This window comes from Leptonychotes weddellii, chromosome 10, assembly GCF_054177405.1.
Source record: "Leptonychotes weddellii isolate Sample4059 chromosome 10, ASM5417740v2, whole genome shotgun sequence".
Lineage (NCBI taxonomy): Eukaryota > Metazoa > Chordata > Mammalia > Carnivora > Phocidae > Leptonychotes > Leptonychotes weddellii.
The window spans coordinates 91,168,628-91,180,165 of record NC_138378.1 but is presented as its reverse complement, the minus strand read 5'-3'; the positions used below and the strand labels follow the sequence as shown (position 1 = coordinate 91,180,165).

The 11,538-nt window shown below is 42.7% G+C and overlaps 1 protein-coding gene across 2 annotated transcripts in view; it reads left to right on the top strand.

Moving 5' to 3' along the window:
- The first annotated feature begins 8,021 nt into the window (after positions 1–8,021).
- The window catches only part of MRPS5 (mitochondrial ribosomal protein S5), a 22,433-nt gene continuing 18,916 nt past the window's right edge, over positions 8,022–11,538 (top strand). The window contains exons 1-2 of one of the 2 annotated variants that reach the window (XM_081796834.1): positions 8,022–8,253; positions 11,387–11,467. In XM_081796834.1, coding sequence (XP_081652960.1) covers positions 8,196–8,253; positions 11,387–11,467 — 139 coding nt within the window. In that variant the 5' untranslated portion in view covers positions 8,022–8,195. Of the gene's footprint in view, positions 8,254–8,384; positions 8,663–11,386; positions 11,468–11,538 lie in introns of those variants that run through there. The other variant, XM_081796835.1, reaches the window with a different exon arrangement.

The following is an 11,538-nucleotide window of genomic DNA, read 5'->3' as shown; positions in this document are numbered from 1 at the left end:
AAGCACCAAGAACACATATAAAAGAGAAGTCCTTTGAAAGCAATAAATGTGGGAAGGCCTTCTATTAGAGTTCATCTCTTAATAAACATCAGAGAATTTATTCTTGAGAAAAACACTATGGAAATAGTGAATGTGGGAGAGCCTTCAGCCAAACTTCTTTCCTTTATAAATATCAGTAAACTCACCCTGCTAGTTAGAAGCCCTGGGAATGTAATGCATGTGGAAAAGCCTTTGGCCGATGTTCCACTCATTTTGCACATCAGATAATGTGTCCTAGAGTGACTTTTTGAATTTGGTGAAACTGGGAAAACCCACTAGTATAGTTCAGGCCTCAGCATACATTGAGGCTTCACTCCAAAGAGAAACCCTGGAAACTTAACGAATGTGGGGAAAGTTCCTTTCAGACTTGGGATTCATAAAACAAGAGCTGAAGGGAATCTGAGAAATCAAATCTGGTGGTTTTCTTCCTGGTGGGGGCTCTCTATATCTGCCCTATGCTTCGCCTCCCTGTCCCGTTACTAATGGGAGCAGAGGTGTTATTGTGTAGGTGAAGAGAATGGAAGCTGAGCTAGGTGGAGAGCCACCACTGATTTAGCCAGACCCTATCTTAGGGCTAAGGAAACTGATCTGAAAATGCCATGCACTGGGCTGGGCCTCTTTTTCTTCTGGTTCACAGCTGTGGTTTTGAGATTGAGAGACTGAAGTTCTTCCTGTACAAAACCCCCCATGCACTGGAGTGGTATTTTTAAAGTTTGAGCAAAAAGCAATTTTTATTAGATCTTTATGCTACGAGATTTGGGATTTTTGAAATAAAATCTTTTTAAACATTAAAATCATTAAAATGTGGGTATTGTATGAAAAAAAAATCAAAACCTCAAAAACATTATTCTAAGTGAAAGCCAGGTGCCAGGCACCATTCCATTTATAGTAGATGTCCAGAAATGGCAAATCCTCAGAGGCAAAGTGGATTAGTGGTTGCCTGCTGCCGGGAAAGGCAACTGGGAGTAAATGCAAATGTTACAAGGAATCTTACTGGGGTGATGCAAATGTCCTAAAACTGGATTATGGTGATGGCTGAACAACTTAGTAAATTTACTAAAAATTACTGCATTGTGCACACAAAATGGGTGAAATATATGGTATGTAAATTACACCTCAGTAAAAATTAAAAAAAAAAAAAACCAAATATACAGATATACCAACTATTGCTAAACTACTTTTCCTATCTTGTCTGGTAACTTCAAGCCATCTGCATGTCTTTATTTTCTGTAAGAGTTAACCCTAAGCTTACTGGATCTCAATTTCCTATCATGATGCATCTGAAATTTACATGGAGAAGCCAGGAGTAGGAGCCAGCAGAGAGCAGGAGAGCCTTGACTAAAAAGATTAGCTTGTACTAAAGACAGTCCTTCATGCATTTTAGGTCCAGATGAGGAAGCTGAGCCTAGACTTCAGGGAATCAGTTCAAAGTGGGTCCATGCAGACAGGCAGAATCTAGGGGTCCAACCGGTTGGCTAAGGCAGGTGCAGGCAGAAAGGATGAACAGGAGGCATCTGACAGCTGAGATCAGAATTCCAGTCCAGGAACCTAGAAATCATGGGGATTTCCTTCCAGAGAGCCAAAGTTCACAGGAGAGAAATAGCAAATTTCTTACATTAGTAATAGCTTGGTTTGTTCTGTCTTACCTTTTATCCCAGTACCCTTTCTAACCCCAACCTAAGTCACTTTATATACCTGGACACCTGCAACTTTGTAGCTGATCTTTGCTTAACATCTATCTTTCTTGTGTATCTTTGCCATGGTAACCATTCTTATCAGTCTGTACCCACTGCCCTGTCTGAAAGCCTTTGTACTGCCTACAAGATAAATCCTCACTCCTCAATTTGGCATTTAATGCCCGCTCCACTCTGCCTTAACCTCCTGCTGCTCCTGACAAGAACCTCTATTACAGACAAACTAATTTGCTTGCCATACCTCAGACATACCTTCAGACTCCCCTGCCTGTTCCACCAGCCTGGAATGCCCTCTCCACTTCTCTGAAGCCTAATAATTAGAACCCTGTTCAAATACCCTCTCATCAGGGAAGAATTCTCTTGAACACTGATGTGAAGTCATATCTTAACTGATTTGCAATTATAAAAGCATTTGTGTTTGCTTAAGGTTTTTAAAAATGAAAGACGTCTTGGGATAGTTCTTATTACTGTCTTGATCTAGTTAAATCATTTGTTTATCAGCTTGCCACTTTCTTGTCTCCTGAACCAGATTATCAGCTGCTTCAGATAATTTCTCATACTTCCTCTCAGAAATGAGCAGACAGTAGGTACTTACTAACCATGTGTTAATTTGGGAAAAACTTGTATTGCCCATGTTTTCTCACTGCTTCTGACTTCACACTTTTTTTAAAAAAAATATTTTACTGTATAGATATATCCCATTTTTAAAAATATTATTTATTTAAGTAATCTCTATGCCCAACATGGGGCTTGAACTCACAACCCCAAGATCAAGAGTCGCATGCTCTTCTGATTGAGCCAGCCAGGTGCCCCTGACTTCACACTTTTGTACTAGATGAAAAACTTTCCTTCTAGAAAACTACCTATTAAATATTTTCTTTAAAAATACAATGTTGCTTCATGTAATTATTTTTCAAATTCAAATATAGATTGACATTGTTCCATCTTTGGGGGGTGGGTTGGTATGTGTGTACATAAAAACTCATTGCTATTTTATTTTGTAGCACTACAATGAATTCTCCTATCAACTACCCAGAATTAGGCCAAACTCCACAGGTTAAAGTACAGTACCCCACAAGACTGCTCTCATTTCAGACACCAGCCACAAATTTGGGGGTCCCTATGCTACTCTCCTGACCAGCTGGCTACAAATTTGGGAGTTTCCACTACTCCTTCAGGTTTGATAATTCTCTAGAGCAAATCTCAGAACTCAGGAAAGGGCTATATTTATTATGATAACTTTATTATAGCAAAAAGATACAAATCAAAATCAACCTAAGGAAGAGGCACATAGATTGAGGTCTGAGAGCATCTCAAATGTGAGGCTTTCATCTTCCCCAGGAACACAGCACCTGCTGGTATAGCAATGTGTAACTATGCAGAGTACCGCCAACTAGGGAAGCTTACCTGAGCTTCATAGTCCAGTTTTCACTGGGGTTTCATTATGTTGTCATAGTTGGTTGACCACACAGTTGAACTCAATCTCCAGTGCCCCTTCCCTTCCTGGAAGTCAGGCTGATACCACATGGCTCAAAGTCCCAACTCTCTAATCACAAGATTGGTCTTTCTGACTTGGTCAGCCTTCTGACTTGGTCAGCCCCCATCTTGAATCTAATTAGCATAAATCAGGGGCAACCAAGAGTCATCTTTTTTTTTTTTAAGGATTTATTTATTTGTCAGACAGAGCACAAGCAGGGGGAGCAACAGGCAAAGGGAGAAGCAGGCTCCCTGCTGAGCAAGGAGCCCAGTGTAGGACTTGATCCCAGGACCCGGGGATCATGACCTGAGCCGAAGGCAGATAGATGCCTAACTGACTGAGCTACCCAGGCATCCCAAGAGTCATCTCATTAGCATGAACTATCAAGTGTGGTCCCAGAGACCCACTATGAATAACAAAGACACTCTTATCACTCAGGAAATTCCAAGGATTTAGGGGTTACCTCCCAGGAATCAAGGACAAAGATGAGCCAAGTTCTTTTTTTTTTTTTTAAAGATTTTATTTATTTATTTGACAGAGAGATAGTGAAAGCAGGAACACAAGCAGGGGGAGTGGGAGAGGGAGAAGCAGGCTTCCCGCCGAGCAGGGAGCCCGATGTGGGACTCGATCCCAGGACCCTGGGATCATGACCTGAGCCGAAGGCAGACGCTTAACAACTGAGCCACCCAGGCGCCTGAGCCAAGTTCTTTATGACAGAAGCAACAACTCAATGTGAAAATGCTTCTTCGATTATTTTTTTTTCTTTTTTTAATCCAAGTATTTGTCAATGGGCTGTAAGTTGTAAGGAGACTTAATATTATCTACATTCTTTTGCCTTTGTTCTCCACATCAGCTGCACCAGTTTGCATTCCCACCAATAGTGCAAGAGGGTTCCTTTTCTCCACATCCTCAATTCTTCAATTATTATCCAAATAAAGCATAAACATTTAGACTGTACTTCAGATATTCCTCAACAAATAACTGCTATATACCACTTCTGCTTACAGATCACTGGCAAGAACTTAGATACAGGACCAGAGCTGATGGCAAGGGAAGCCAGAAATTGGTCTTTGTCCTGGGCAGCAAAGAGCCCAGTAAAATTTGGGGGATTGTTATTAAGGGAAAAGAGGATGATGGATATTGACAGATGACCAGGAATCTGTTTCTCAAGACCCAGTACTGCAAAGCCATTTGGGTGTGAAGTCACATCCTTAATTCTCTGGGTCTCAGCCATCTCTGTAAGATGAAGGGCTCTGTACTTGTGAAAATAAGTGAAGCCCACTTAAATGAGAACACAAAGGCTATTCAGAGCTTGCTATAGCAAAGGATCAGCTACTATCACCTGCCTTTGGCAGAGATCCAGAGGCATGCAGAAAGTAAGAAAAAGAACGAAGCTTCAGGTATGCCCTGATTGGAGATTGTTGGTATGGGAGAGCTGGAGGTAGGTTAGCTAGGAGCAGGACGTCTTATGTGATTGGTTTGGGGAGCTTATTTGGCTCTCTATGGTTGATCCTAAGTTGAAAGTGGGGGCAAACAAAATAGGGGAACTAGCAGTCATTGACCAAGTTCTGGCTGTTCAGAGCTGATTGCTGTAGAGGCTGTGGTTTGCCTTTCAGGCTGGTTGCTGCAGAGGTGTGTGTCAGAGTTCTATTGTCATATATGGTGTGTCCACTGTCGCTTGGTATATTTAGTTCTTCAGTTCCCCCTCTTCGGTCATTGGCCAATTCAGAGATACTAGACCTCCAGATCTTCACAACTTGGGGATTGTTCAGTTGTCCCCATATAAACTGTATCCTATTTTTGTTGTTGTATCATCACAGCAATCATTTAATAATAGAGCAGTTGTGCAGAAACACTGAGCCAAGTAGTGTTTTCTTTAAGGCAATATATAGCCAGTGCTACCATGTCTATTTCACAGATCTAAGAACAGCAAGAAATTATAGCCATGGCACAGATACCACCATGGTTAGTCAATTAGAAGTTTAGAGTAGCGCAAGTGCCCGTAGCTACTTGTGCAAATGAAATAAGGCAGATTTACAGATCTTCCATGTAGGGAAGAGGTGATATCATTAATAACTTCTGCCAGAGTCAGTGATAGGTCTTTATTTATTTATTAAAGATTTTATTTATTTATTTGATAGCGAGAGAGGGAACATAAGCAGGGGGAGTGGGAGAGGGAGAAGCAGGCCTCCCGCTGAGCAGGGAGCCTGATGCGGGGCTTTCTGGGATCATGACCCAAGCCGAAGGCAGACGCTTAACGACTGAGCCACCCAGGCGCCCCAGTGATAGGTCTTTTAAAGTCTTTTTAATTCCCTCCGTTGGAAATACTGCTCTGATTGTTCACATAAACAATGAGTTAGCAATTCGCCCGAGTGCCTGAATATTCAAGCTCCTCATTCTGGAGCTCCTATCTGAGTTAGAATTTCCAGCATCCGTGACTTACAGTTAGGATTTTTGTACAAAGGATTTCTGTACACACTCAGATCTTAGCATACTATTCCTAAACTGTATTAGGTTTTAGTCTGAGAAAAACAAGACAGTTGTCCTGGCTGCAAAGGAAGCAGAATATAGTGGGGGCACATAGAAATCAAGGGGAAAAAGGCTGTTCATGACATGAGATTGGGACCAAAGCCTTACATTAGCTTTGTTACCTATTTGGATTCCTATTATCTAAGTGATAAGTAACACCCATTACACTACAAAGGTTGTCAAATTCAAATTTACAGTTACCTGTGGTCTGATCATTAGATTGTAATAGCTAGCCTTTTATGGGAGACAGGGACACTAGCAGTCACAGGTTGATTTAAGGTCTTTTGTCCCTGTAGGTACAAGTGGAAAAACCATTGGCTGTAATTCCCTATAGTCTCATTTGATGAGACCAGAATTGGTAATGGTGGCCTGGCAATGGATGGCATATTTAGCAGGTGGTATGACTGAGAGTAGTGCTTACTGTTCGGGATAATTTAAGAATGGCATTAGAATGAATATGTCTGACCTAACAATTATATTAAAGAAGAAAAAAAAGAGAAAAAAGAACCATTATGGGTGGATAACAACCAGAGACCTATAGGAATGAGAAAAATAATATAAGCAAGCAGAAGAAAAACAAAACAGGACTTTGACAGAAGTCTTGGTCTGACATCTTGGGCAGAAGCTATTCATTATGAGGTCATCGATTTATTCCAGAGGTGTTTGGTTAGCTATATACTTCTGAAGATCAGCTGCTTCTAGAGTATCTTGGAGAATCCTGTCTGAAGTCCTCTATTGCAGTAGGCTTCCAGTTGTATCACATCTACTTTCTGAAGATGTCTTCTTTAGTTGTGAAATATATACTGAAAAATTGACTCTCTGGAGTTTCACTGCTGTATTTTTTTTTTTTTTTTAAGATTTTATTTATTTGACAGAGACAGTGAGAGAGGGAACACCAGGAGGGGGAGTGGGAAAGGGAGAAGCAGGCTTCCCGCTGAGCAGGGATCCTGATGTGGGGCTCGATGGGATCATGACCTGAGCCGAAAGCAGACGCTTAACGACTGAGCCACCCAGGCGCCCCTAAACTTCACTTCTTGATGGGAGGAATAACATATAAGTTAGAGGCAGAGAAGGAATTGTTGGGACCATCTTTGCAGAAATCCTACCATCTATGAATTTTTTAACTGAGTAGTAATTTTCCCTCTTTAATCCACTGTTTGAGTGCCTCTTACCCAAATCCCTGCCAGCGCTGTGTGATCAATCAATCTCTTTTAATTTAGCCAACTTGATATGTTAAGAGTCTACTAAAAATGGGATGCATCAGGTGCGCCTGGGTGTCTCAATTAAGTGGCTCCCTTCTGCTCTGGTCATGATCACAGAGTCCTGGGATCAAGTCCCGGTTGGCCAGCTCAGCGGGGGAGCCTGTTTCTCCCTCTCCCTGCCACTCCCCCTGCTTGTGCTCTCTGTCAAATAAATAAATAAATAAAATCTTTTAAAAAAATAAATAGAAATGGGATGCATCATAAAATAGGGGTGAAACAGGTTGTCTAATTCAGCAAAGAAAAAGGAAAAAGAGTAGATGAAGCGACCCAGTCAGTCTTAATTTTTGGAATCCTAATTTGTCACTGTTTTTGTTTTTCTGTATGTTTGAAAATTGTTATACTGAATTTGAAAATCGAAGGTCTGGCCGAGCAGGAGTATTAGCTTCTTACAAGAAGCCTGTATCTTCAATGAATCATGGAACACTACATCAAAAACTAATGATGTACTGTATGGTGACTAACATAACATAATAAAATAAAATAAAAAAAAAGAAGTCCGTATCTTTTCTCCGGCCACATATTTGGGCAATCCGGGCAGGCCCAGGTGCTACGAAGCCATGAGCGGGGTTGGTGAAAACACCATAGCGTAGGATTGGGAGATGAGTGTGTGACCAAACGTTAGAATCAGAAGAATAGGTAAATGCGTGCCAAGGTACCTGACGTGCTTAATAAATCTAAAAACTGCAGAGCTTTTCTGGAGTTGGGTATGAACGACTTTATTATACTGTCTTACCTAGTCTAAACCTCCTCGAGACATCACCCCCTGCACCTTTACTTAGACCCCTTCCGTGCTCGTCTGTACCTCGCACTTCTTGTTGCCAACGGTCCGCAGCCCCATCTCCTGTCAGCCCTAGGCGGACCTTACCGAACCGAAGCGCCCCGGCCTTTTCAGTCTGGTCACTGTCCTCCCCTCCCGGCAGAGTACGCTATGAGCCAGCTCCGCCCACACTCGCAGCCAGCCCAAGCCCCGCCCCCGGGTCCTAACGCAAGGACCCCAGAGGGGGCTGTCCGCGGCTGCGCCGGACTCACTGTATCCTGCTGCCGGGACAGACAATCCCCACCCGGGTCTGCGCTGCGGCGCGGCCCTCTGGCATCGGGAATTCAGCCGCAGGCTGTGGCCAGTCGTTCGGGAGTTGCAGTCGCTGCAGGCGGTGGGGAAGGCGGTCCTGACGGAGGCGCTCTCAGGGCTCCACCATGGCGGCGGCGGTACGCGCCGCTGGCTGCCTCCCTGCGCTGTGTGGCCTGCGGGCGGGTGAGAGCCGGGATGCTGGGAGAGGGGCTCTGAGCCGGGGCGGGAGCGGGGGCTCGCCCGCGGACTGCAGATACACGGGCGGAAAGAAGCGACAGGACGCGGCTCCTGGGTCCATCATGCTCGGCTCCCGTCCTTTCCAGAGCCGCTGTGTGACCTTGCGGGCTCCCGCGCCTTCTCTGGATCGCAGGGCTCCTGTCTGTAAAGTGAGGGCGGACTGGACGCCGTCCAAGGCTCCTTCCAGTTCACCAAACTGCTTGTGCGTGCTTGGCTAAGAGGCGCGGGCAACTGGGAAGCATGCATCGTCCTCCCGGCGGGCGTGATGGTGATTCATTTGGTGGTGGGTTCATGTGGAGATGTCGATGTGGGTTCGAGGCAGGTGGAGGCAGTCCTCCAGCTTGAGTCGGATAAGGTTAGTATCAGTCATTTTAGATTCCGGGCTGATCAGTGTCATTATTGAAAAGGAGGATGTTTTGAATGTCCGTGGTTTTGCTGTTAAATTGTTCTCTCCCAGCTTTGTTGGTTTGCAGCCTGAGGAGGGCCAATCTGCTATATATCCTTTAGCATAAGGTCTATTTCTGTGCTTCATGATCGACTTGGCCTTTTTTCTTCGCTCTATTTTATTGTAAATCCACAACCCAGCATTCGTAATTCCGAAACCCAAAGACCTCTAAAAACCGAAGATTTTCTTGTAACTCATTTTGTTGGGAAACTTAACCTGAAATCATTTGGCAGAAAAATCTGTCCTGAACATTCTTTACCTCTGTCCGTGTTGTGACTACCTCCTCCTTTTTCAAGGCTCCATTCAAATAGCACCTGTGGCACTTGGAGCTTTACTTCATGAGCTCTTAACTGTGTTCCAGGGACTATCTTAAGCCCTTTATGCTCTTCCTTACTTCATCTGCACAGTGCCTTTGTGAGATAGATGCCTTTATTATTCCCATTATACAGATGAGGGAATCAAGACACGGAGGTTGGGAAATGTGTTCAAGGTTACACTGGAAGAGGGTCAGGTTTTTGTACCCATACCACTTGGCTCCAGAGCCTGGTTTTTGTTTGTTTGTTTTGTTTTGTTTTTTTTACCCACCCCCTTTTCTGGTATATTATAAACTTTTCTTTTGGTAGCAGCTTTATTGAGATGTAATTTACACACCATACAATTATCCTCTTAAAGTGTACAATTCAGTGGTTTTTAGTATATTCACAAAACTATACAACCATCACCATATAATCAACTTTTAGAACCTCTTCCTCACCCCAAAAGTATGCCCTTTGGCTGTCATCTCCCCAATTCCTCATTGCCCCCAGCCCTGGGCAACCACTTATCTTTCTCTCTCTATAGCTTGCATGTTCTGGATATTTCATTATACTATGTGGTCTTTTGTGATTGGCTTCTTTCACTTAGCATAAGGTTGTCAAGATTCGTTCATGTTGTAGCATGTATCAGTACTTCATTCCTTTTTATGGCTGAATTTCTGTTGCATGTACATACTACATTTTGTTTATCCATTTATCAGTTGATGAATATTTGGCTTGTTTCCACCTTCTGGCCATTATGCCTGATGTTGCTATAAATATTTGTGTGAAATATTTTTGTTTCTCTTGTGTGCAGACCTGGGAGTAGAATTGCTGGATCAAATGGTAATTCCATGTTTAACTTTTTGAGGAATGGCTAAATTGTTTTCTCACTGCATCATTTTACATTCCCACCAGCAGTGCATGAGGGTTCTTATTTCTCTACATTCTTGTCAGCATTTGTTATTATCTGTCTTTTTGATTATAGTCATCCTAGTGGGTATGAAGTGATATCAGTTTGTGGTTTTGATTTGCATTTCCCTGATGGCTTATGAACATCTTTTTTTGTGTTTATTTGGCCATTTATAAATATTCTTTGGAGAAATGTCTGTTCAAATCTTTACCCATTTCTACGGTTGTCTTTTTATTAGTGAATTGTTAGAGTTCTTTATATATTCTAGATGCAGTTTCTTTGTCAGATATATGATTTGCAAAAATTTTCTCCCAATCTGTATGTTATCTTTTCACTCTCTGAATATGATGTCCCTTGAAGCACAAATGTTTTAAATTTTGGTGAAGTCTGATTTATCTAATTTTGGTTGCGTATGCTTTTAGCATATCTAAGAAACCAAAGCCAAATTCAAGGTCATGATGATTTACCCTTAGGGTTTTTTCTAAGCGTTTTATAGTTTTTCCTCGTAACTTTAGGTCTTTGATCCATTTTGAATTGATTTCTATATATGGTATGAAGTAGGGCTCTAACTTCATTCTTTTGCATGTGGATATTAGGTTGTACCAGTACCATTTCTTGAAAAGATTATTCTTACCCCACTAATTTATCTTGGTACCCTTTTCAAAAAGCAGTTACCAGTAAATGCTGTCAGAGCCTGTTTGGGAGCACTGTTCCGAGTGAAGTGGCTCACAGTATGGTTGCGGCCGGGTGCCACCGGGGCTTCGGAGGAGAGAGGACAGCAGAGGGCTTGGGGAGCACTGTGGGAATTAGGGAGCCTTCACCCAGAGGTGATGTTTCAGGAGAACATGTCAGAGACTTAAAGGGATTGAAGAGCAGAGTGTGTTCAAGAATGACTAGAAGTCTGGTGTAGTGAAAGAGGGTGGAGGGGGTAGTGGTGGCAGGTGAGACTGATGTGGAAGGTTGGGGCCATGTTGCAGTCCTGTAGGCCATGTTGAGGAGTTTTGACTTTGTTCTGCAGGCAGTAGGGAGCCAAAGAATGATAAATCGGGCCTGGGAAGTGACCAGGCGTTATTTTAGAAAGGCCTGCCTGACAACAGATAGAGAATTAGAAGGGAGCAGCAAGACCTGCCAAGGGACTATTGTTATCTTGTGGCTGAGGGATGGAGCCTGAGCAAAGAAGGGGCAGTAAGACCATGGGAGAGGATGCGGCTGATAGATTTTTGAGGAGACTTTATAGGGCTTGGTAACTGGTTAGATGTGAGCATGAAGGAGAAGATACAATGTGATATTCAAGTGATCATGGACCCGGAAATGACTCATTTACTTCTCTTGGTTCTTTTATCCTATAGATATTAATATTCTTTGGGTGTTAAAAATGTTCCTTTTAATGTAGAAATGTATCTTAAAAATTTTTTTTTAAATTTACAGGTCACATATGGTCCAGACAGCTTTACCAAAACACCTTTCCAACAGCTTCCATTTTGGCATTGAAGACTGTTCTCAGCAACGGTGAGATTTGTTTATCCAACTGCCTTTTCTTATAAGATCTAATGCTAGAGTACTTTATGTAGGGCATAAAC